The 27034-nt window shown below is 43.3% G+C and overlaps 1 protein-coding gene across 1 annotated transcript in view; it reads left to right on the top strand.

The window, feature by feature from the left end:
* The window catches only part of CDC42BPG (CDC42 binding protein kinase gamma), a 137386-nt gene that overhangs the window by 63877 nt on the left and 46475 nt on the right, over positions 1-27034 (top strand). The window contains exons 2-6 of the mRNA XM_083165171.1: positions 4903-4994; positions 5872-5955; positions 20848-20943; positions 22257-22405; positions 24698-24791. Coding sequence (XP_083021297.1) covers positions 4903-4994; positions 5872-5955; positions 20848-20943; positions 22257-22405; positions 24698-24791 — 515 coding nt within the window. The remainder of the gene's footprint in view (positions 1-4902; positions 4995-5871; positions 5956-20847; positions 20944-22256; positions 22406-24697; positions 24792-27034) is intronic.

Below are 27034 nucleotides of genomic sequence, written 5' to 3' on the forward strand. Positions count from 1 at the left end.
ATCCTGTTGCTTCCTCCTGGCAGCTGCTCTCTGGTCCATTGCAATATGTTTGAGGGTTCAGACCCACACATACAGTAAATCTGGTATAAGAAGCTGGTACACTAAGCATGTGCAGCAGCTCTGTACCTTACATTGCATGATGTGGTGGCAGCTCTATTGATAATATTATATACCAGCTATTGTTTAACAATTTAAGAGACTTGCCAAGAGGAGGAAGGCGGTTAGGAGGAGGTTGCCAAAAGCATGGAAGGAGGTTAGGCCACGTAGATAAAGCAGAGTTTTATGCCCAAAAGAGCAATAATACTCTAATCTAAAATTTGCATTCCTAACTATATGGTCTGCTGTTTATTTCTATATTGTTTGCTATTAATGTCTATTTTATTCTGTCTTATATATCTGACCCATCCAATATATTTATCTGACTTCCTGCCAATCAGCCATTGGAGTAGGACGTGTATACTGCCATTTTATTTGAGATTAATATTCTTTGCACCCGGCCCCTGGCTGTGTACACTATAGATTGGATTTAAAATTGTCCATTTTTTTGGCCCAGATAAATGGCAGAATATTTCCATCATTTGTTATGTTGTAAATATATTTTTGAGCTATTGATTTAGGGGGCGTGGCCTATACTCGCTGCTCTCTCGCGAGGCCACGCCCCCATGTTGCCACTACGGGGGCATGACCCAGAGGCTCTGTGAGCCTCTAGCCATGCCCCCGGGCTGTGGGAATAGACGCTGTGTGCATGCGCACAGCGTTTATTCCCCGCTGCATAGCAGCCGACAGGGGGGACTCCCAACAGCCCCCCCTCACCGCGGGACACTGCCGCCCGCGGGTGGGACAGCGGGACAAGCCCTAATAATCGGGACTGTCCCGCTAAAATAGGGACTGTTGGGAGGTATGATATATGTCTGTTACCTGGATTACAGTTTTTCCACCCCACCTTTTTTATATTTTTTTTATCAAAATCTACATATGGATCAAATGTTTCTGGCTGACCAGCGGAAAACTAGTTGTGGCTGCCATATTTTATCACATGGTTTGAGTACTTGTTTTTTTTTTTGTTTTTTTATGTTCTTAAATGATTTGATGATAATGTTCATTTGTATAGGTCTTGTATGATAAATAGAGAGCACATATTACAGGGTATCAAAAGATGACATAATTTGCATACACTTCAATACTAAGTGAACAAGCAGACACAAGTACTGTAGGACCCTACTGCAATAGTGAAAACATGTGTCCTCTTCCTCCATAGAATAGTTAGATATTGTTGTGCAGAATAACAAGACTCCTATATAATCACTATAAATATTAACACACGACGAGACATGTTCCAGGGCCTCTGGGTACCATAGCCAGCCTATCTTGCCTGAGGTCACCCAGTGGATTCAGTAAAAATGACAGCAAGTAACTTACAGCACATGCACAACGCTAAGCGCATTATACCTGAAACGCTTTGTATGGGTATTCGTTTAGTTATAGAAAACACATTATAGGAGCTGAACATGCAACCAAATGATTATCTGACCAAGGTAAATGACCATGGACTAGGGATGGCCATCATTGCCATCGATGGTACTAAACTATGCAATGGATGACCAATATTTTTATATATCGATGGTCATCCATTATGTTTGACTGATTGGCCTGTGGGTCAATCAAAACAAGGGGGCGGGGCTATGCTCCGTGTCCCTGCACTTTGAAAAAAAAAAAGCAAAACATTGTTTTGCTGTGCCATCGATGGAGGGAAACCATTAGGCTCTGCACCATCAATGGCAAAAGTATTCTATATTATCCATAAACCATCAATGATTTTGAATCATCGATGGTCGTTGGCCAGCCCTACCATGGACTTGGCTCCATAGACTCTCTAACTTTTTCATGAGACCTACCCGATTTTCAGTCTCGAAAAGCCATTTTTGTCAAATTTTTTCTTCCTGTACACTTAACAGATAATTATTTCACTGTTCGCTGAATTGGGAGGGTTTACGCATGGGCTCCTCACATATTTTTTTCCTTTTGATCAGCAATAGGTTTGGTTAGAAACAAAGGGGTTTATTTACTAAGACGGGGGTTCTGTTGCAGATGGGATGTTTCCCATAACAGACAATCAGAAGCTACTTTTAATTTTTTTTTATATAATTCCGCACCTTTGAGAATCTAATTCTCAACATCCCATCTTCAATAGAACTCTCATCTTAGTAAATAAACCCAATAGAGGGGACCAAAAATAATAGTGCTGGTTACCCTGAAAGCCCCTGATATTTGGTAGAAATGGGCCTTTTGGATCAGTTAAGTATTACCCCTTTCACACCGCACAAAGTCAACCCGGGTCAGCCTGCGGTGTGAAAGGGCCATTTAGGTCCAGCAACCTGGCAATTCGACCTGGGATAAAAGTTTTATTCCCGGGTCGGACTCAGGTTGCTGGGCAGTGTGAATGGGTAAGAACAACAGAGTTGTGTGTTGCGCAATTATCAGCAGCTGGCACGGGGTAGTCACTCCCCTAACAATATTGTATTCAAGGAAAAAGGGAAGTGTGCCAGCGCTGGCTGACTGATTTAAAAGATGGTTTAAAAATTAAGTAACCCTCTGGCTTCCTCAGGATCATACATTTGCTCCTAAGGAAGCTGGAGTGTTACATCCGGGGAAACGCATTGAGCATTTTCTAAATCACCCCCAACTGGTAACCATCGTCCACTGGCGGTTTTTCTGAGAACTCACCATCTTTAACTGGGCTTTGCATCTGGGACATTTGCCTTGCCCCTAATTATCCATTATATCAAGCTGCAGTTTCTCAAGGACTCCAGAATTCCTGACAATCCAAAGTGCACTTTATATGAGGATACAAGGGACATGTTTGCAGATGTGGGACGGTCCATTTCCCATCTCCTCCAGCCTCTATTATTTCTTCTACCATCATGGAATCAGTCCATGAGCCTATACCCATTATTGTGGATTGGTAATATAATTGTTCAAATATATATCCAGTGTGAATGGGTAACCTGGGTCGAACAACCCAGGTCCCGCTCACTTCTATGGAGGAGGCAGCAGCGTCAACGCAGTGCTGCCACCCGGATGATGTCTTATTGCCGGGTCGCTGTGAGCAGCTAAACACTGCAAATGCCGGGTCGCTCCCAGGATGGCTCCATGTCCATATTATGGATGCAAACTGCTGGAATGTGTGTTTTTTACATTGTTGCCTTTATTTCTCGCTATCAAAAGAAATCATTTGCCACCATACACTGTACAGTTGTTGTTCCAACTTGCTGTTTAGTTGACCAGGTGGAATAATTGTGCAGTGAATAACCAGGTAGACCACTAGGTGATTCATCACACCCTACAGGCGCTCTTCATACCGTCATAAGGGGCTCTGCCCCTTAACCTGTGATCGTTGCCTGGAGTATGTACCTATGGCAGTCTGCCATAGGTACATACTCCAGGCAATGATCACAGGTTAAGGGGCAGAGTGGCAGTATATACCTAGACACCTATATTATATACAGTAAGTATACACATCTATAAATGGCAGCATATGAGAGCATGATACATAATAAAAGGCACATGCAGGTTAGTAGGTCATGATTGTGGCCAACTAGTGGGGGCTTTTAGGCATGGGGAGACAAAGGTAGAGACATGGGAAGAGGGGCAGAGAGGCATGTGGAGACAGAAAGGCATGGAGAGAGGGGCAGAGAGACATGGGAGGAGGGGTAGGGAGATAGAGATGGATAGAGAGAGAGAGGGGGAGAGATATGGGTTGGGAGAGGCAGAGAGACATGGAGAGTGAAGGGAAAGGGGCATAGAGACCTGGGGGGAGAGAGGCAGAGAGGCATGGGGAGAGAGGGCAGTGGAAGTGCACTCTGGCAATTATTAAAGATGCACCTGTCCACCCCTCCCCCGCACTGGCAGCGGTGGCAGGCAAGACACAAATGCGCTGCAGACTGGAGTCTCACCCTGACAGCTTTGGCTGTGTACCATGCCACATACAGCATTCATTCAGAGAAGCTGCGTGCTGCAGTTCCCCCACATAAAGTAAATAAAGCCTGCAGCTCGCTTGATTAATTGGGAGTGTAGAGCGAAGGAGGGAGCGAGGTTTCTAATCAGGACAGGGGTTTTGCGGGTGATTGGGGGGGGGGGGTAAGACTTGCCTTTTAGCAGGTGTATAGTGGCTGGCGAGGTGAGTGATTGGCGGGTGGCTGTGAGGGCGTGAGCAGGGGAGCTTGTAGTAGGCATATGACATGAGGTGTTCAATTGGGTGGCGGCTCCTAGCAGGAGCGTGAGCGGGTAAACTTCTTGCGGCGGGTCTCTCCTCACATTGCTCCTCTGCTGGGCTTATCGACAATCACAGCCCAAGACCCGCCCCTTCTCTGGCCCGGCTGTCCAATGACAGGCCAGGGGAAGCGCCCTCTCCCTGTGAGTGGCAGCACTGTAATCCTGGGCACCCATCAGGCCATACCATACATGCTGCTATGCCCCACTTATTGAACATACGTAAGCTAACCCTAAACACAACTGCCTATCTCTCCTATATTTTAGCCCAGATTTGTGTATATAACGCTGGGCGGAGTTTCACTCTGACTCCACCCAGCGTTATACACACACTCACAGATTGACAGTTCTGGGCTATTATATAATCAGGTGTAGACCATGAGTAGCAATGTTGGGGAACTTTTGTGCAAAGTAAAATAAATAAATTCACATTATACTTCTGTTCCATTGTGTAATCGGATTTTATTAGGTGTGTAAAAGCAGCCATAGATTTAGAACATGGTTACTCGGTAGCAAAGTTTTATGTTTAGAACAAAAAGGATGGGAGTTAGCGTTTTCTAATAGGTAATATGTTAATGGAAGAGAGCTTGGAGACTGCAACTCTAAATAATTACATTTTCTTTTTCTCATTAGCTGAACCAGTTACATCAAAAATCAAACAGATGAGGCTGAAAAGAGAAGACTTTGAAATTTTAAAAGTGATCGGGAGAGGGGCATTTGGTGAGGTAAGTTCAGAATCCAGCCGTACTAAACACAATCCTAGGAAAGTCTTCAGTGCTTGCTATAATTCCCTAGTACGTGTGTGGTATATTTAATACACACCTAGTATCAAAGCCTATTTCCCTATAAATTGTAAGCTTGCGAGCAGGGCCCTCATACTTCTTTGTCTACTGGTACCCAGTCTTTATTTGTTACTGTATGGATTTACCTATTCAGTAACCGTATGTAGTACATCTAAAATGGCTGTCTTAGCTGGATCCTTCATGGATTTTATGATCCTTGATGGTGCCTGTCCTTGTGTCTCCCTCCTATATCCCTATAGATTGTAAGCTTGCAGCAGAGCTCTCCTACCTCCAAGTCTGTCTGTTGTTACCCAGTTTGTTTTATCACTGTCTACCATTGTAAAGCGCAACGGAATCTGCTGCACTATATAAGAAACTGTAAATAAATAAATCCTTGCAAATGATGCTCCAAAATGGCTGCCACTACTTTTGTATTATCTTCATGGTTTTTATATTTTTCATAATTTTTTTTTTACCTCTGTGTTAGGTGCATAGTATCCGCCCTGAGTGTTATTGGAAAAAAGTGCTTTATAAATAACATTATTATGTATTATAATTATAATTATTATTATTATTACATTTTGCATTTCAACATTGTGAACTTGACGACATTCTGCAGGTGATAACGTAATTAGTTTAAACATTTCAAAAATATCTGCATTGTGTTGTCAGCATTGTTTTACAACTCCATATCTCTGGGTACCTAGTTGGCATTACTAAAAGGTTTAAAAGGCACAGACTAAATCTGCTGTCAAATCCTGTTTTATTTTATTATGATTTTGTTTTTGATATTAAATGTTCTTACGTTATCTTTTTCAAGGTAGCTGTGGTGAAAATGAAAGGCAATGGTAAGATCTTTGCCATGAAAATCCTACATAAATGGGAAATGCTGAAACGTGCTGAGGTAATTTTAATATTCAATATATGTCTAATTACACGTGCACTCACTCATTGGTCACCTTATTAGGTATGCCTGCACATATCTAATCAGCAAATCATGCATAGCAACTATGTTCGAACAGTATATGGAAGAAAAGTGATCCAAGTGACGTTGACCAAAAAATAATTGAATGTCTTAAACTGCTCATTTCTCTTTCATGCAAAACAGTTTCTAGAGAAGGACGCACATATACAAATTGAGTTTTTATGTACTCTCCCAGGTTATTTCTTTTGCATTTGCAATGATAATATTCGCTCCTTAGTGTGCATTGTTACATAATTTTCCTTTAGGATCTCATTGCTGTTAAACTCCTGGCACCTTCCCTGCTCTGGCTCAGCTAACAGGGAGGGCTGGAGAATACCCAGCAACTGCAGCCTTGAACATATTACTTTATTCCAGTTAGTAACACCTTTCTGACATTTGGCGCACACTCAACCAACTGTTCAATGCCTGTGGCACACAGCAGGACAGTAATAACATCCACGGTGTCTCTCTCATTTCCTCATCGCTAGTTTACAACCTGAGAATTTTTGAAGCTCCCACCCTTACCAGGGAACCAGTTATATAGGAGAGAGTCTCCATAGATTTGATAATTATTTTTTATTTTAACATCATTTCAAGAGGTCTCTCCCCTTATTTGATACTTACCTAAAAATTTTCGCCTTGTATTTTATTTTATTTCAATAGACCGTATTGTGATGGTCACCAGCCAATATTCTGCCACTGGCATATTCACTTTAAACCTGGGTCTCAATAGTTCAGCCATCTAAACTTGTGATTGACAGGATAAAATATCCATACTATTGTAATAACAAATATGATCTGACTGTTAAAAAAAAAAAAAAAAAGCTTATACTTCTAACAATATTTATACCTTGATTTTTTTTTTGTTGTGTGACTTGTTACTGTAAATATTATTATATGTGTTAAACAAAAAGAGAAAGTAGACTCTTGGTTTTGGGGCACTCTTGGATTCTGTACATAACAATTTTTTTAAGTTTTCTAAACCCCTTGCCTCCTGGGTGAACCACCAGCTTCTTCACAAGCCCTCACTTTGGCATATTTGATCCATGTTGGTTCCTTAGATATTCTCCAGAGATAGATTAGCCACTATCTAGGAGACGGGTACAGTGCGGAATAAAAAACTCTGTTTTCAACATGCGCTTCAGTCTGTACCCAGCATTACAGCCTGAAAAATGGCAGTGAGAAACTGATTGATTTCTGAAATGTGGCAAGAAAAAAATCTGGAGCAATCCCTCAAGCTGTACAATTGGCCAGATGTACTAAGCCATGGAAAATGGAGAGTGATCACGTACCAGCCAATCAACTGCTAAAAGTCATGTTACTTGATGTGTTTTGTAGTTTCACTCTCTTATCAGTTTTTCAAGGCTTAGGGTGGTATTTAATGTGAATACCGGCGACGTGCAGCGAACCCTGTTTAGGATTCGCTGCACATTCGCCACTGCTCGCTGCGTTCCGGAGCCGTATTCAACGAGTCAGCCCCTGATTGGCGAATTTGAGCTCCTGTGGCGGACGCCGCAGGGAGCCTGAGGTCGGCGGCAGGCACGGAGATGGAAGTCTCCATGCTTGCCCAGAACGTTTGTGGGGGGGGGGGGGGGAGGGGGGGAGGGGGGGAGGTGGGCTCCCCGGGAGCCAGGCAGCACAGGCTGCCCCCCGGGGGTGCCAGCAGGGGACCGGGTATATTCACTACACCCGATCATGAATATGTAATGATCGGGTGAAGTGAATATATGAATATCTAATGAGCGGCTCGGCTCCGGCCCCCTGCTGGCTGGTCTGTGTAAAAAAAAAAAAAAAAAAATTTAAATTTAATATATTGGGCGGTATTCAATGTGAATACCGGCGATGTGCAGCGAATCCTGTTTAGGATTCGCTGCACATTCGCCACTGGTCGCCGCGTTCCGGAGCCTCGCCGGCTCCGGTATTCAACGAGTCAGGGGCTCGCTGCCCCTGACCGGCGAATATGAGCTCCTGCGGCGAACGCCACAGGGAGCCTGAGGACGGTGGCAGGCAGGGAGATGGAAGTCTCCCTGCCTGCCCCAGAACGTTTGTGGGGGGGAGGTGGGCTCCCCGGGAGCCAGGCAGCACAGGCTGCCCCCCGGGGGTGCCAGCATGGGACCGGGTATATTCACTACACCCGATCATGAATATGTAATGATCGGGTGAAGTGAATATATGAATATCTAATGAGCGGCTCGGCTCCGGCCCCCTGCTGGCTGGTCTGTGTAAAAAAAAATAAAAAAATGTAAATTTAATATATTGGGCGGTATTCAATGTGAATACCGGCGATGTGCAGCGAATCCTGTGCAGCGAATCCTGTCCTGACCACAGGTCGCCTCCTTATGGAATACGCAATTTTATGTGTTTTTTAAAAAAAACGTTTTAATAACATGTGGAGTATGTTTTGTTCTAGCAGTGATGATGGGGTTCCCCACCCAGTGGTTTACGTGCACATACACACTTGCCAGTGATTTAAATGATGAAAATAATATAAAAGCCATTTCCGTATTAGAAATGGAACGCATAGCGTGAATAGAGCGTTATTTCCTGGTTTAAGCTGGAACGCACGTGGCGTCATGCCCGGCGTCAGCCATGTGACCGGGCGTCGCTCACCTCCCAGCCTACCGTAACCACTTCCTGTACGGTGGAACGCACGCTGGCCGGAAGTGAAGGCAGCGGTGCTTACAGACTGTGGAACGCACGCCGGATAACTGTGACCGGCGGGAGTTTGTTTGATACGGTATGGTTATATTTATGTCATTCAGCTGGTAGAGGTTATATTGTTAATAGCTAGCACCACCCAATTGGTTAAGATTAGCCCTGATGGGCGGAGTGTGTAGCATTTAAAACCGGGTGGGGAGGCCTCAATACATCACTGTCAGCAGGAGACTGGGCTGTATCGAGGTCTTGAAAAAGAGTCCTGTTGTGACTCGAAACGTCGACCACTATGTTGGATTTTAAAAGGATGGAATAAACTTGAAAGTTTTAAACTGTATCGACTGGTGAGTGCGCTCTGTGGAATAATTGTTCCCAAAACTTGGATATGTATTGGCATACATAGGACTCTACCTGTGAAGCCTGGGCTTACTGGCACCCCAGCAAGAATTTATATGAATATTGAGAGTGCTGCTTTACAAATCTGGATATATATATATATATATATATATATATATATATATATATATATATATATATATATATATATATATATATATATATATATATATATATATATATATATATATATATATATATATATTTTAATTAAATATATATTCATGTGCTTACAATAAAATTCCTGATTTTTTTTACACCAATTGTAAAACACAAAACACTTTATTTTAAAAGTTCACCTTCCACTTCACCATAAAAAAATAGCGATTGCTACTCGGTGAATCATGGCGAAAAAAAACCTTGAAATGTATTCGCCATCTGGTCATTGAATAGGGTGATTCACCGTTTTAGTCAGAAATTCACCTTACAGCACAAAATCGCCATAAAAACCTGGCGAATCAGCCTCATTGAATACCGCCCATGTGTTCCTTTATACAGCTACATCTGCACCATGAGATGCCTGGTGGGAGTTAGCCTGCAGTTCCCTGGAAACTGCTAACGTAGGGATATTATTATTTTATTTTTTCCTTTTCTTTTTTTTTGCCAGTAATTAATCTTGGGCAAATAGGATGCACAAGCTTCTGCTGATTCAAATTATATGCTGCATGCAAAATGCCACATTAGTACAGCACAGTGCTTTCCTTAACACTGTAAATGTTACATTTCGTAATAAGATACAGCCACCCTTTAACATAGCATAAAATAATAGCAATAAAATAAAACACATGTCGCACAGATTTATTTTAATTAGCAGATGCTGCTTGTGTGTTCTGTTCACATAGCGATGCCACTAAGACCACATGTTAACAGAAAAAGTTGTAGACTTTACTTGACTGCACCAAAGATGTAGGAGGACACATCTCTACATCTGACCCAATAATTGGAATAAACCCCCGGAATGGAATGGAATGGAATGGAATGAAACGGAAAAAAATATAATAATAATAATTTCACAAATACCAAAACTTGGTACTTTTAGATACGTAAGAAATGTACTTAAACACAATGACCGTTGTCAGTACTTCTCCTACGGTCAATAATTGTTTCTTTCAAGCCCACTTGGTATATGCTTCTATGCTGGTTGTCTGTTCTTTAAGATTCCCTGAGATTTAAGTATTTTAAACTTGACATTTAAACATACTACAATATATTCCTCCTGGTATCCTGTATTTTTTTTTTTTTTTTAACACACATAACCACTGAACCGTGGGCCACATCACTGACAATAGGTGTGTTAGAGGGACTCAAAGGAATTCATCACACTGATAATGGACATCTGTGGGGGACGATCGATCTTTGTCCATACATTGTCTTATGTTCCTAAAGAATGTTTTAAGGAACCAGGTTTTGAAATTCATATATTTTAATGGCTGCAGTCTTTACATCTGCACCCAATAGAGTACCATTGTAATGTGGTGGTACTGGAGATTTACAGCATGATTATGAAGCCAAAAAATCTGCAGCAACTGCATGATGTATCATGGTCATATGGACCAGTATCTGTAAGGAATGCTTCCAGCGCCTTGTTGACTGTATGCCATGAAGAAGCCATCCTGTTCTGGGAGGATACATACAGTATGTACAAGGGGGTTTCATAAAGTCTTCATTATTACCATGAAATGAATGAGTGAGAAACTTAAATGTTGGTATGTTGAACTTAAGTCTTCTTCATGTAGTTGCCCTTCACAGCCATGTATTCTGGACCTTCCGCTGCAACCCATCATTCTAGTAGTCCGCAATCTCCTCAAGACCCACTGATCCACTTCCAGAATGACAATATGTGTGTGGTCAAATCACCTACCCCCAAGAAGCATCTTCATCTCAGTGTAGAGAAAGAAGTCTCTTCTGTCTGTCTGCTTCTATAGCGGATGCTTGGGCACAATGTTTGGCTGCATTGTCCGCTAGGGGACAAATGTCTTTGCTTATCATACAAAGGTATTTTTATTTAACAGCATCTCAAGGTGCCCTGTCGTAAGCCCTGGTGGTAGTCTGACCCTTCAGAAGGTAATTGGATAGGATTACACCAACACAGTCACAAAAAATAATTAACATCATGAACTTCTGCATCTTGGTTCTTTGGTCTCCTGATTGTACAGGGAGATCATCCATATCATGAGGTGTACAAAAACCTGCTCCGACAGTCAACATCCGCTGCAAACATTCACATTGGGCTTGCTTGTGAAACGGGGTCAGCAAGCAGGGAAACCATTGTGATGACATTTCCGACCTGTGCAGTTGCTCATACATGGGGCCTGATTCTGGTTCACTCGCAAAAGCAAATTCTCTCTCTAATGGACAAACCATGTGAACTGGAGTTGGGTTTCTACTTCAAACTGATAACTTGATTGCAGTGTAAAAATAAAGCAGCCAGTATTTACTCTGCACAGAAACAAAATAACTCACTCAAATCTAACTCTCTCTGCACTTTGTCCATTAGAGAGATAATTTGCTTTTGCAAGTGAACCAGAATCAGGCCCATAATCTTCCACACACTTCCAGAACTAAAGGATATCGAATGGCACAGCGCTAATTTGAGGAGGAATAAATTCTCTATTCTGGGATATAATATACAAATGTGTATTAAAAATATACTTTAAAATATAAAAGTGTGTCTTTAGGAATAATCAACATTTGTATATTATATCCCATGGTGTTTAGTAGAATTGATTCCTCCTCAAATTGCCATTCTATATTCTTTTGTTCTTACTACAGTGGGACTAACTACCCCCACTTTAGCACAACGGCTGGGACTTCAACCCATACCAGCGCCTGTTTTTCCCGTAGAGGACAATCACCCTTGGTCTCACTTCCATAACTAAAACCAATTTTTTTCATGATCACTTCAATTGTAAAGTCATAAAAGTCCAGAACCTCTACTTTCTTCACTCTGTCAAGATTATCTGTGATAGGTTTCCTGGATCAAGGCTCTTCTGAGAGGGACATGTGTCCAGTTTGAAATTCCATTTCTACCTTCCAACAGTATCCTATAATCCATGCCAGATTAAGGTCTAAATGGGCCTGGATCTGAAAATGATCATGGGCCTATTATGCGCAGTAATAGGAGTTGTGGCCAGCACCTAATAATGTGGGGGGCGTGACATGTGTTACACGCACACACAATATCTTCCCCCGGCACTCCAGTGATCCAAATCTGGGTTACCCCCTTAGGGGTGAGTCCATTCTATACGGTCGCAGGAAAGTAGGCGGCACACATAAGGCTCCAAATTTATTGAGAAAAGTGCTGGTGCAGTTTAATGCATATAAATATATATAAATAATATATTGCAAATTCTGACACTTACAGGATGCAGGGAGATATATTGCCGGGTGCCCTCCAAAGGTGAACCCGCAGGATGCTGATGTCCCCCTTTTATCCGGCTATATGGTTTAACCGGCTATATCTTCGGAACCAACTGACCAATTTACATGAAACCAGTATCATACTGAAGAACTTTTGGTACTGGTTTCCTAGAACGGCCACAATCGGCGGTAATCGTGTACCTTAACTTAAGGTACACGATTACCCCCGATGGACCCGATTTCCTTTGAAATCAGGTCCATTTTGCCGGCAAAGGCAAAATCGGGTCCATTGCGTCGGTCGGGTGCATTAACATGGCATGCGATGGACCCGATTTTGCCATAGGGTTCAATGTTAAAATATTTTTAACATTGTAATCCGGGAAAAAATGGGAAATGCCCCAATATGGGCCATTTCTCATTGTATATGCCCCCCCCCCCCATTGTGAACGTCACCCCACGATTGACGCCAACCCGAAGTGTGGCGAGCATAGCGAGCCCGCGAGGGGCGGCGGTACGCGGCCTCCGACCTTTTCATACCCCTACTATCCACGTCGGCGTGGAGTTGAGAATATAAAGTGTGGCGAGCGCAGCGAGCCCGAAGCGTGGCGAGCGGACGCATATACCTGTGAAGTTATACGCGTCCCCTCGCGGGGCTCGTCACGCTTCGGGCTCGCTGCGCTCGCCAAACTTTATATTCTCAACTCCACGCCGCCGTGGATAGTAGGGGTATGAAAAGGTCGGAGGACGCGTACCGCCGCCCCTCGCGGGCTCGCTACGCTCGCCACGCTTCGGGTTCGCGACAATCGTGGGGTGCCGTTGAGGGAGTTAAAATTGGGGTCTGGGGAGAATTTTACATTGAATCCAATGTAAAATAGGGTCCCAGGGACCCTATTCACATCTCAATCAATGTAAAAATTGGGGCCATCGCGTCAGTCGATGCGATGCGATCGACGCGATGCGACCGACCCGATCAAAATCGGTGTGGCCGTTCTAGGAAACAAGTACCGAACTTTTAAGTGGGCTTTGAATGATTTTGAAACTGGGCCATTTGCTTCCAGACAAATCTGCCCTCAAAGAGCAACAGCCATGAAATTACATTTCAGAAATAAAAAAATTGGTTTACCCCCAATATCTCTGGAACCAATTAACCCATATGAACCAGCCTGGTATCAGATTGAAGGCCCGGCGATTTGGGTTCGAATGAGCTTCTGTGATGCCAGGGGGGAAACTGGCAGCTGTCAGAACTGGGTGGGGGTTAGAATTAGTTGGTCCCATGTTATCCTATGGGGAAAATGTTCCAGCTTTGCCCGGCGGTATCTCTGGGACACGGGGCTGGGCTAGTTGGAAAGCCCCAGTCCTCATCTACAAAAATTGTTTGGAGAGTGGGCCTGGAGCTGTGGCTCCTTCAGGCCCATTGTTAATCTGGCCCTGCCTATGATGGAATTTCCTCACTTAAAGGGCCATCATTTCATCATGGATTTGGCTTGCACATGGGGGCTTACATTTTGTCCATAATGCAGTTTATTGATCATTTCCCGCTCCAGAAACAAAAACCAGTTGTCGTAAGTAGCTGTAATATACAACAACATGCAAATAAGGATCAATGTTTATGTTGATCAAATTACATCCAGATATCACAATAGCTTCATGGTAATAATTAAAGCTTTGAAGTCCCCTTATGTGTAAATGTTTGGAATTGAAAAATACTTTGGAAACCCTCTTGTGTCAGGTTGCTAGTCACTTTGTGCATGTTGCTGAATCGAAATCCAGCAAAGGCGCCTCAGACCATCACACTTCATCCCTTAACACTGACAATTGGTAACGCCAGGGTTTATTTACTGAAGTGGCAGTACTTTTTTGTAAGATGATTTGCTATTAATCGCATTGAATTCTCACATTGGATGAGATGTACTAAGCATTGAAAAGTGAGAAAGCAGGGCGAGTTAAAGTACTAGCCAATCAGCTTCTAGCTGCCATGTTTACAACCTGCATTAGAAAAATGATCATTTGAAGCTGATTGGTTGGTTGTTTTTGCTCTCCACTTAACCTCTCTCCTAGTCAAAGTACATCTGCCCTATTTTGGGCTTAAACAGCAGGGAAGAAGTTTTTAAGCTGCCACTTAGTGTATAAACCCTACACCGTGAAAATCCATCTTTTTACCTACTTGAGGGCTTACATGTCTATGTCCATGGCTATACAGATGATATAGTGTGAGTGCACGACTCATTTTGAAAAACATCAATGTAAACGATACAGAAACCCGTTCTGAGTAGGGTATGTTTTTCCTTTAATTGGCAATAGGATTACATCCTTTGAAGTGAAATGGGGAAAGGGAGGATACAGTTTACTGAATACACACTTCTATAGATTATAGACTTGCTAATGAATCACCCGCTTTACTTCACTTTCAGCTTAAGACCGGAAACAGTCGTTTTTTTTATGTCATTTTACTTGACACTTCTGACACAGCCCCTGTATGAAGTACACTGCAAAACTAAATTGGTCTGTATTGAGAGAAAGCTTTGTAGAAATGCATGCTGCGAAATTGTAATGTTATACACTACAGTATACTGTGGAAAGGACGTAAGCAAATGCTAATTGTCTTGCAGTATGAAATACTGCAAATCCAAGGACAATTATAGGGCAGACGCAGTTCGGTGTCTTCACCTATTTAAGTATTCTGCCCACAGAGAGGGTGAATGCAGAGTTGCTTGATTAGTAGACTAGAGCGTAGAAATAAGAGGGTTGGGATTTCCTTCCTTTATTTTTTATTTTTTTAACTCTGATGGGTCTCAAAAATGGCATCTTATTGGCTATCTACGGTCACATGTTTTGAATCTGAACGTACGCTAGTTTGGTGAAAAGTAGTTGTTATCTCTATTCGAGCTTCCTTATGGTTAAGGAGGGGAATCGCACAAGGACAGGGCATGTAAGTGCAGGCCGATCATTGGCACAGGCTTTGCAGTGTGTAAATTCAGATATAACAATTTAAAAGTAAATAAATACACTCCAGAGTGTGCCCAATAGCAGGGCTCTTTTTAGCAGCAAAATCAGGGGAACTGGCAGTGTAGTGTTGCAGAAAAATGTAATTGCTAGGCTGTACTAGTGTAGAATGGGCTAAACCTGTCATAATGTCAGCCAGTCCTCATCTGTTCAGCATGTGTGGAGCATCATCGGTCTTGGATTTGCAGTGTCTATACAACAAAATGAATGGGAACTCCTGGCATGTGAGCGGTACAGAGCCTGACCTTCTATTCCCCCCCAGGTTATGTCAAACTGGAATGCCAAGATATGTCACTGTTCCTATTCACGGACATGCCTGGTATGCCTTCCAGATCACCGACAAGTACAGACAGGCGTCTCCGCTCATAGTGCAGCTTTTGTATTCCTATGTGATTATATAGTTCCATATTCTATGTGAGCTATGTGATATTTTTCTTGTGCCTTTATCGACATTAGTGTAATGCAGTTATGATTAACCTGGCATCGTTGGATTATGACAAATTATACCAGATATGAATATTTTCATGGCAATTAGCGGTTTGGTGCATGCAATAATTATACAGAAAGTGTGACTCATATAGTGGGAACCAAAGGTCATTATGGTGCGTACACACTAGACGGTCTATTAAATAATGATATTTTTATGCATATTTACACACTATGGGGGGTATTCAATCCCGGCGGCGGCGCCCTATTTAATGCTGTCTTTCCTGACAGCATTGAACAGGGACCTCAGCAGAATGGGCTTGACTTTAGAAGCAGTTGGGCCCTTTCTGCCGAGAACGGCCGTGAATTGCCGAGCTCCCGGCCTCAGCTCGACGATCCACAGCAGTATATCGCAGCCACGCCCCCTTTTTGGCAGGTGAGACATTGACTCCCGTCTGCCAATTCTTCATCGAGCCAGTCAAGAACGGGACAGGGTCACGACTGTCGGGCCAGCCCAAAAGTCGTGACCCGGGATTGAATATCCCCTATATATCATTAATGGTGCGCACTCCAGCGAGTTGTTGGTGATGTCCTCCGTTGTCTGTGCATGCACGATGACTAAGAATCTTTGTATCAAGAGCCGTGTTGTGGAATGCAGCATGGCCCGCCTTCCACCCCAACATCGCTCATTCCACCAGTCATCGACAAGTTTGTATGTACTTGTCAATGATGGCTACCCCACCAGGTCCCTTGGCTCCTGATTTCATACTGCTGCTGGGTACATATAGTGTCTGATGTGTACCCTACTTAAGAGATTTTAAACTCTGTAAGTAAAGCCTCGTCCATATGGGGTGACTGCTGCCTCCACGCTGAGCAATGGCTTAAGCCCGATTGCTCAGCACATCGTGTGTCACTTTAGCGGTGAACCCTGCAATGCTGTGTGCTGAGCAGTCATGCTGAGCGGGGTTTTAGTCTTCACTCATTCTCGAGTACAATCTAAAAGTCTTCAACAAAACGGATTGAGAATATTTTCATGGTGGTATTCACTTAGAGTACTATTATAATTAGATGCTTGGTAATGCTTGTATTATCCAACTACTTCCTGCTGCAGAAAGTGATGGACAAATAAATCAAAGATGATCCATAAAAATACAATATGTTGATGACACGGAGTGATATCAGGCAGCTGCACATAGACTTTGAAGCTTGTTGTTTCTAACTTGGCATACCTTCCTATAAGAGCCTGGAGCTCCCTGTTGGTCCGGACTTGAATGACAGTCTGTTGGCTTTCTGTGCAGGTGCTAATGTAGTAACGTGGTTTAGAAGATTAGCATTACACAACTCTTATAGGGCTGCGTACTCTACCAGAGTACACGTTATTAATGTTGGCTTTTAGATTTTAAAGTGAAGACTGAATATTACAGGCACACAAGGTGCTTGAAAATAATTTGATCAGGCGAATGGGATGGTGGTAGGGGCAAACAGAGGATTTGCAGGGGGGGGGGTCTCCAGAGAAGGGTGGAGTGACGCATGGGGTAAAGACTGAGGTGAATAGTTATATACCTGGTCCATCAAACAAGTGTAAATAGATACACAAATTATATACATAATATCTGGGTGGTGTGACTGGCCCACAGTCGTGATCTTGACGGTCAGTATACCAACATAGGAATCCCAGTCGCCGGTACTCTGACAGAGGGGCGAGTTCAAAACAGCCCCTTGCGGGCTTGGTGGCTCGCTACGCTTGCCACAGTTTCTATTCTGCCTCTGCGGGGGATCATGGAACCCCACGGGGTAGAATAGCCCCTGTTGGTTGGGATCCCGACAGTCAGTCATCCCGCACACCAATATTTATCTATCTAACTAGTCTATTTACCAGATAGATTGATAAAAAAACAGCACTCCAAAATTAATAAAGACCATTTAAAGCAGCATCATGGGGTCAACGTTTCAGCACTGTTACTCTGAGGGCCATACTAGTGTGTGTGTGTGTGTGTGTGTGTGTGTGTGTGTATATATGTATATGTATGTATATATGACCTGCAGTTGGTTGATACTTGTCTGCTGTTCCACATATCGAGGAACTGGCTTGAAGAGAACCTCTCAAGACCTGTTTTTTAAGCGGTACATATGGAAATTGTTGCAGCTGGATATCAGCATTGAGATCTCCAAGGGATCCATTTGCATACTTTTATACAGCTTGTCAGTAAGACCGCTATCCGGAGTGAACACTTACATTCACTGTCCATTTACCTAAGGAAAGTTACCCCTGAGGAAGTCATTTTTTGACGAAACGCGTTGGGTGTTTTTCTTGATTATATCGATTCGACTAACTGACTGCACACAAGCCAAAATGTTTTTATTTTGTTTTTAAACGAATTGTATTAAATACTGTTGTACAGTGACTTGTCGGTATATTATGTTGATCCTTCTGGTGGTGGATCTCCTTAAATAGGGGCGCGCAGAGGCGTAACTAGATATTCGTGGGCCCCATAGCAAAAGTTTGTAAGGGCCCCTTATATATCAACTGATGGTGATAAATGTATGCAAAACATATTAGTTTGACAGCAAAGATGGGCCCCCTTCAGCTCTGGGCCCCATAGCAGCTGCACCCCTTGCACCTATGGTAGTTACGCCCCTGGTGGCGCGCTCTGTCTTCTATCTTTTTCTCCTATTCCCCACTTCCCCCGCTAACAGGGGGGACTAACAGAGTGCTGCCCAATTTACTTAATCTAGCGCATTATAAGGGCACCCCTCTTTTTGTTCTATATGTGTGTGTGTGTATGTATGTATATGTGTGTGTGTGTGTGTGTGTGTGTATATGTGTGTGTATATATATATATATATATATATATATATATATATATATATATATATATATATATATATATATATATATATATATACTAAATTCAAACCTTTATTAAAACATAAATTATAGATACAATGACTACTTGTGGCTGGAGTAAGTCTTGATGTTAAAAGTTGTTTGTAATCACAGATGTAGCAAAACCAATGTGTTTTGTCTTAAACAAAAGACAGGGGTAAAATGATCTCTTGGATACGTCTGTCTAAGAGATCAGGGTATTCCGGATCTTCTATATTGACCGATACAGGGGAATTATATCCTAATGACTTCCTAACTGAGAGTTTGTAAGGAAGTTAATTCTGGAATTTATTCCTTGATATTTCCCTTGATGGGTCGCCTTCAGTTATTTCATGAGGTTTTTAACTAATTAATAATTAGTGAGTAATTAAAGATAATAAAAATTCCATATTAACGAGAAAACAAATCTATATCCACCTCCCTTAGATCATAAATGGGAATTGGATGGAAATGTTCCTAGTTCTAATCAAACGTGTGTGTCCTCCAATTTCCAGCTCACAAGTGTGAGGACACTTGTGAGCTGGACATTGGAGGTCACACCCGTTTATCTTCACAACCTGTGATTTGTGGGTCTTTGAAAAGGAGGTGGAGATAATTCCTGGGGTGGGCCTTAATCAATGTCCGCGGGGAAAATGTGGCAGCTAATGTGTCAGGGGCAATGCAGGATTTGTGAAGGGGGGTTTCCAGATATGTGTATGTGTGCACTATAAATATTATAGTCGATGATCAACTCTCTCTAAAACAGCCTGCCTACGACCCCTCTGATGTGACCGGGGAAGCCCGGTGCCGCTGTACGTAGCGATGCCCGATGCTTCCTCGACAGTGTAGAGCCTTCGGGTGTCCGAGCCCGCCCCTTTTGTGACGTTGGCGGCCCGGGACCACCCAAAACAGTGATGTCGGCGGGCCCGGTCCACCCCCATGTAGCGGCGCCCTGCCCGCCCTAGATCCTAGAAGGAATATATATATACAGTATATCTCTCTCACACACACACACACACACACACACACACACACACACCTTGTGCCATCCCAGATAAATGTAGTCAGGGGTAGGTGAGCAGCACTCTTGGTTTTATAATTATGAAGCAGTGACACTGAACTTCCATGTTTCGGCTTTATTTATTTAAAAACCTTCGTCAGGAATCAGTCCCTACACAGATTAGAAGGAATTGCAACATTGCATTGCTATACATTTCTTGGATCATACAGTGTACAGGACTTGCACACAGGCACCACCAGCCAGCAGGGCAGTAGGAATGACTGACATATACATCCATCCATCCATCCATCATACATACATACATGCATATATATGCATACATCACATATACATGCATTCAGAGTGAGGTACCAGTGGTGAGCACCACATCCTGCCCATGGTGCGTACAACACACAGGCATCAGTAAGTCACATAACCCCCTGTTCCCTGCGCTTATGCGCTGCCGCTTTCTCCCAGACCCGGTGAGCCTCTGTATTCGGAATTCGCCGCTCTCTCCCCAGCCTGGTTCATGATCACCTCCTGGGAGTATCTCTCCACCTAACCCCCCCGGCTCTGTCCATGATGCCGGCAGCAGGGAGAGGTAGAGGCCAGGTCCACACGTAGTGGAGAGCGGCCGGTGCAGGCAGATGAGAGCAGGGGCGGATCTTTCTATGGCCCCCCTCTGTATCCGTCCTGCCTGGACTGTGCACTGGCGGCTTCTGCAGTGCCGAGGTCTCCTCTGTGTTGCTCCTAGAGCAGCTGACTTCTACCCTTCCCCACCGCAAATTGATAGCGCTCACCTTTCCCGCTGCAGAGTGCCTGCCTCTGCATGCAGGCGTCCCACCGCTGCTGCTTTTAAGTGGCCACTGCTGGTCAGTCCCTGGTTTGCAAAGGAGCCGCCAGGCACTCGGACACAGCAGCGGCATGAGGTTGCAGCCGATGAAAAAAAAAATGGCCTATCAGTGGAGTTTCTGTGCAACCAGAAACCTCCCATGCGTGCACCACTGTGTGTGCACTCCTTATGTTCATACTTTATATCTCTTGACTATTTAGTGAGTTTTTGTGTAGAGTACATGGCACAAAATAAAGGTTTCCTATATTTAAGTGCAGACTTTTGTTTTTGCAGACAGCTTGTTTCCGTGAAGAGAGGGATGTTTTAGTGAAAGGAGACACCCAGTGGATTCCAAGCTTGCATTATGCGTTTCATGATGACAACTACTTGGTAAGATATTGATTGTAGATTTGAAAATTGCTGGATGTTTGCAGGATCTGATTTAACAAGACCGGAAGTCACAATGTTTTTCAGTAATTCCTGTCCGACTGAGTAACAGAGGACTGGGGTTGGGTTGCTCTACAATTCGGCAATGTATCCCGCCACACATTGTGGGGTTTTGCATTGTTAATAATCACATATGCACTAACATATGCGATTATTAATGCAAAGCTGTGCTTTGCAACGCGCCCCACAGTCACTGGATTTCCAGTCCCGGGAGTCCCTCTGGGTCACGTCGGTGTCCGTGGGGCATGCTGGGAGAGACCTGTGATTGATCCCTTAACCAGCGCTGTGAAGTGAAGCCCATAGGTTTCTATAGGGGAACAACAGCTTTTGCTGACGTTACCCTCTGCACCGAAACCTCAATGCATGGGGCTTAGTGTATCGGGAAATGTGGTTAAACCACAAACTTTTTACCACTTTTTTCATTTAGTGCATCTGGGAGCCCCATAATTCTTGTGCCCTGCGACGGTTTAATTCTTCTGTCTAATAGCAGCCAATAAATAGTTTTTTACTATATTGTTTTGTATTCGGATTCTTCTGTTGAGCAAAGTAATGCATGAACACTTTTTATGTAAATAAATGATAATAGTACTACACAGCAATACTGAGATTCAGAGATCTTCCTCGGAGACTTTCTTCAGTTCAGGTGTTTTAGCCTTAACTCTTTGAGTGCCAACGATGCTGTGAGAGATCCTCAAAAGATCCGCTAAAAATGCCAGTGCCGCTCACAGCGACTGTTCTTTTAGTATAAATAAATACAAATCTAGTCAATTAATCAAAGTTTGGTTAAATATTGCACCCAAAAAAGAACAGTAGCTGTGCGTGACACTGGAATTTCTTTTTGCGGATATTTTGGGGATCTCACAACAACGTTGGCACTGATAGTTTAGGCACCTATACACTGGGCAATTCACATACAATCAATTGCAGGAAAAGAGCCCAAATTGCATGTGACTGCCGATGCGATGCGTGGTCCTGTGCGCATTGCGCTGTTTGCAAAAGCCGGGCAGGCTTGGTTGGGTCACATGCAATATCGCATGCAAAAGGACTGCATGTGATCCTGCCCCCCCCAGGAAGGTCCCAGGCGGCTCAAGGGAGTATCGCTGGTGACTTCTCAGAGGGGTGAAGTCACTGTAGTGCATGGCCAGCTTTATGAATCCTGTTATGCATCCATAGTTCACATATATTTGAGTTTATTTTGTATTTTTTAATACATATGTGCTAGTGATATAAAATTGACGATACTTTTTTATTTAAAGTACCTAGTAATGGATTACTATGTTGGGGGAGATCTGTTAACTCTTCTTAGCAAGTTTGAAGACCGACTTCCAGAAGACATGTCCCGATTTTATTTGGCTGAAATGGTGTTAGCAATAGACTCCATACATCAACTGAACTACGTGCATAGGTAAGACTGAGTGCCAGCGACTTGATGTGTTGTGAAGAAAGGGTGTGTTCAGCTCCATCCATAGACCTTGTACAAACTATGGCGCCGGTACCTACGGAATACTCCGACATTTGATGTAATGTCACCGCTAAACTTACACCGTTTTAGAACTCAGCCAATGTAATAGGATGCCACAAACATGCAAACTCTAATGTGTACTCACTCCCGCAACTCGATCTTTACAAACTCTCATCCAGATGGAAATCAGCCAATGTAATAGGGGGCGGTTTGTAAACTTACACTCAAAAACTTGCCTTCAAATAAACTATTTGAGCTGCTCCCAATTTAAAAAGTACAGGGGGAATATTGTGTAGAGTTCCCATGTATTAATACCAGCACCAGGATCTTGGAAAGGGTAACCACCAGTGTAACTATAGCTGCTGTATCGGGAGGGTGTAAGACTCCCAAAAGGTACAAAGGTAAATAATATAGAATATGATACAGCGCTCGGGTTATTCTGAATTTATTTCAATATTAAAACATGATTATGAACAATACATTGCATATGAGAATTCTCAAAGATCAAAAATAAAAAAAAACTGATAAAAATGTTATTAAAAGGGTTTAGCCACTAGCATTCAATAAATGTGTGTTGAGTGTCCTGAGTCAGAACCAGGGTGTATAATTACCATACGTGGTAGATGGCCTTGTGGAGAATAGATGTTCAAAGTCCCGGAGATTTCCCAGTGGTGGATTCCTGTACCTCTCACAATGGAGGTGGTGATGTGGCAGTCCTTAAGGTACGGCTGGTACCAAGAAGAAATCGCTGCGGGTCCCAGGGCATCCAAAGTGATAAAGGAAGCAAAACTGGTCCGGGTATGGTGTCCTCTGCAATTGCAAGGGGTGAAAGTGGAGCTGTGTTGGAGCTGGATGGCTGTCCAATGGAATGCTAGAGCAAGGGTATGGGCTCAACGCATTTCAGCGTGTTCACACGCCTTCATCAGGAGCTGGAATTCCATTGGGAAAGTATAACTTTAATAAGCACTCTTGCACACTCACTCATACTTACTTATTGTACACTCCCTGTAGTCATTCTCTTGTCCAGTAGTATCCATGTAACCTGAAAATAAGTAGGCATGTTAGGGGTTAAAATAATAAAAATATAAAAAAAGAATCAATACAGACATGAGGAAGTGTATGCGTTGACGCAATTCCTCTACGTCAGGGGTGGCCAAACCTGTCCTCAAGATCTACCAACAGTTCATGTTTTTCAGGCAACCTGTGGATCTATAGTAGGAATGAGTGCAGCAGGTTTGAAAATGTGACAGTTAGTATTGACTAGAGCTGTGCAGCAGCTAGGTGATCTGGAAAATGTGGACCGTTGGTAGATCTCGAGGACCGGTTCGGCCACCCCTGCTCTACGTGAATGAGCGGAGCTCGGGTGACTCATGTCTTAAGAGCCACCAGCCAATCAGCGTGTTCCTCCATAGAAGCAGTGTAATTAAATTTTCTTATTTATTTTGAACTATTTCTTCACTAATGGTAACCTGCACGGATCTGACGGATCTGCGCATGCTTCTGCCAAACTTTTACCTTGTAAGGAAACTGAGTTACGAAGTGTGAGTTTACATACAAAAAGCACACACTTGCAAAATGTGCATGTGGGGGGGGGGGGGGTGGTGGTACCTGTGTAAAAAACTTGCGGCGCTGGCATACCTGCAGTGCTGGAGCGGGCAGGGGTGTCCGTGCCGCGGGGGTACCTGTGGCGATGTCATTGTGTATAAAACTGGCGGCGGCCGGCGGGTTCCCTGCAGTGAATAGAAAATAACTAGCGCTATGCGCGCGGCGGAAGCGCTAGTTATTTTCTATTCACTGCAGGGACCCCGCCGGCCGCCGCCAGCTTTATACACAATGGCAGCGCCGCAGGTACCCCCGCGGCACGGACACCCCTGCCCGCTCCAGCACTGCAGGGACACCGGCGCCACAAGCTTTTTACACAGTTCGCTAACCCTCCATGCTGGGGGTGAGGGGCGAACTGCCGCCCTCCAGGTGCCGGCGCCCTAGGCAAATGCCTAGAGCTGCCTAGTGGTGGCGCCGGCCCTGGTTGTGGGTCAAATTCGGATTCAAATGTGCGAGAAGGTGCTGGTTTATCGGGCATAATAAACTACTCCGTTTATCCCATGATGTCTAACAATTTCTTAAAGTGGCTCTGATTCATTAATATGACAGATTCATAGTTTGTAGTGTCGCTTTTTTTAAATGCAAACTTAAGAAATAAATACTAATGATTTAATTGAATGAATGTTTCCACAGAGATATCAAGCCCGATAATATTCTCATTGACATGAAAGGCCATATCCGACTTGCAGACTTTGGCTCCTGTCTGAAGATGAGGCCGGATGGCCTGGTAAGTGTGCACATGGGATACATGGGATCGTTATGTTAAATATGAGCGAAAAACCTGAAAATTATCCAGAATTATATTTTTATGATGTTACAAGAAACAGATTTCATGTAATTTTTTATATTTAATATAATTGTTTGTTTAGAATATTAGTTAGAGCAGTGGTTCCCAAACTGTGTGCCGCCCTGGGGTGCCTCAGGAGACTTGCAGGGGTGCCCTGGGTTGGTGGTCCAGGACAAATTCAAATTATTTATGGTCAATATACCAGGCAAAACCAGTGCTTGTGGCTGCCAATCGTAACATATGTGGACAAACAATAGCAAGTCCGGTCCCTCACAGCGTAATTGACCCAAAGGATCACATATAAAACAATTTACTTTATTTAATATTGTTTTTGGAATTTCTCAATAACAAAACATTCAGCCTAGGGGTGCTATGAAATTTTTTTGATGCTCTAGGGCGCAGTGATTCAAAAAAGTGTGGGAACCACGGAGCTAGTGTGTATGCACCTTTATGCAATTTTCAGGCATAATAAACCTTTACAATGACCAGTTTCCCCACATTACACATTATTAATGCCAGTGTGTTTTTAAGATCCAAGTAAAAGTTACTCAACCTGTAGCACCAAAAGTGTTACAGGTTGAGTATCCCTTATCCAAAATGCTCGGGACCAGAAGCATTTTGGATAATCGATTATTCCATATTTCTGAATATTTTTATATTTGAATGAGGTATCTTGTGGTATCTTGCATTTACTGTATGTTGTATAAACACATGAAATATGCACAGATATATTTTATTTGTGCATGAAACAAGGTTTTAAAACATGAAACAAAGTTTGTGTACAATGTAAGGCACTGAATGTTAATGGCAAACAATTATTTTATTGTACTTCTTTAGTGCCAGTTACATATTGTGTCCTCAGCAGTGCTATTACAGATGACCCCAGTAATGCCAGTTACAGATGTACCCAGTAGTTTTTTAGCAAAAAAAAAATTGCATTCTGGAGATTATAGTTTTTAGAATAATTTGGATAAGGGATATTTGGATAACGGATACTCAACCTGAATTGGCTTTGGTACTTATATGTTACTTGGGCGCCCACTAGGCTATTTGCTTAGTTTTATGCGTCCCCTCGCGGGGCTCGCTACACTCGCCACACTGCAGGTTCGCTGCACTCGCCACACTATATAACATAAACTCGATGCCAACATGGATGTGGGGGTATGAGCGTACTAACTATAGTGGGCGCCCAACTAACATATAAGTACCAATCTTTGCCTTTATAAGGTGGTATACATGGTCTGCAACTATTGACTACAATACACTACAGGACTCTGGGTTACAAACCCACTGAGCCAGCCAAGGGCTTTTTCTTCATTGTATTTATAATATTGTGTGCAGCAGTATAACATGCTTTGTTCTAATACAACATTATACTGTTGTTGTTGTTTTTTTTGGTCTAAAACTTTGGAGGAGATGTATCAAGCTGTATAGAAATACAATAAAGCATGTGGCCACAGCAACCAATCAGCTTATGACATTTCAAGGACTGTGGGCCTGATTTGCAGATGTTCTTAAACACAATGGTGTATGTAGCTTTCCAATGGTGGAAAGTCTGCGCATGTGCAAAACGGGCCCTGCGTGGTCAGCGGTCACATATAGAGCCCCCAAGCTGCAAGTTCAGACATTTGGGGGTGGGCAGAGCTGGGCACACATTTTGAAACCAGTAAAGTGTCTTCTGCAGGGGGGGGGGGGGGGGGGGGGGGGGGGGGGGCTGAAGTCCAAGGTTGCGAACCAATGCATTAAGGGCCTTATTTTGGTTCACTCTTTCTGACAAAATACTTCTTAGATGGACAAAACCATGTGCACTGCAGGGGGGCAGATGTAACATGTGCAGAGAGAATTAGATTTGGGTGAGTAATTTTGTTTCTGTGCAGGGAAAATACTGGCTGCTTCCTTTTTACACTTCAATATAGATCTCACTTTGAAGTAAAACCCCACCCAAATCTAACTCTCTCTGCACATTTTGCATATGCTCCCCTGCAGTGCACATGGTTTTGTCCATCTAAGAAGGATTTTGTCAGAAAGAGTGAACCAAAATAAGGCCCTAAGTTCTGTTCAAGAAGATACAAGAGTCTGCATGGTCAGGGCACCTAATTCCCAGTGTCCCCTATGATCTCTTCAAACCGTGCTGCATTATCTGATAACTGAGCCTGGTTGTCCCAGAATAAGGTAAAATGATA

Source organism: Crinia signifera, chromosome 11, assembly GCF_055691185.1.
Source record: "Crinia signifera chromosome 11, ASM5569118v1, whole genome shotgun sequence".
NCBI classification, from domain to species: Eukaryota; Metazoa; Chordata; class Amphibia; order Anura; family Myobatrachidae; genus Crinia; species Crinia signifera.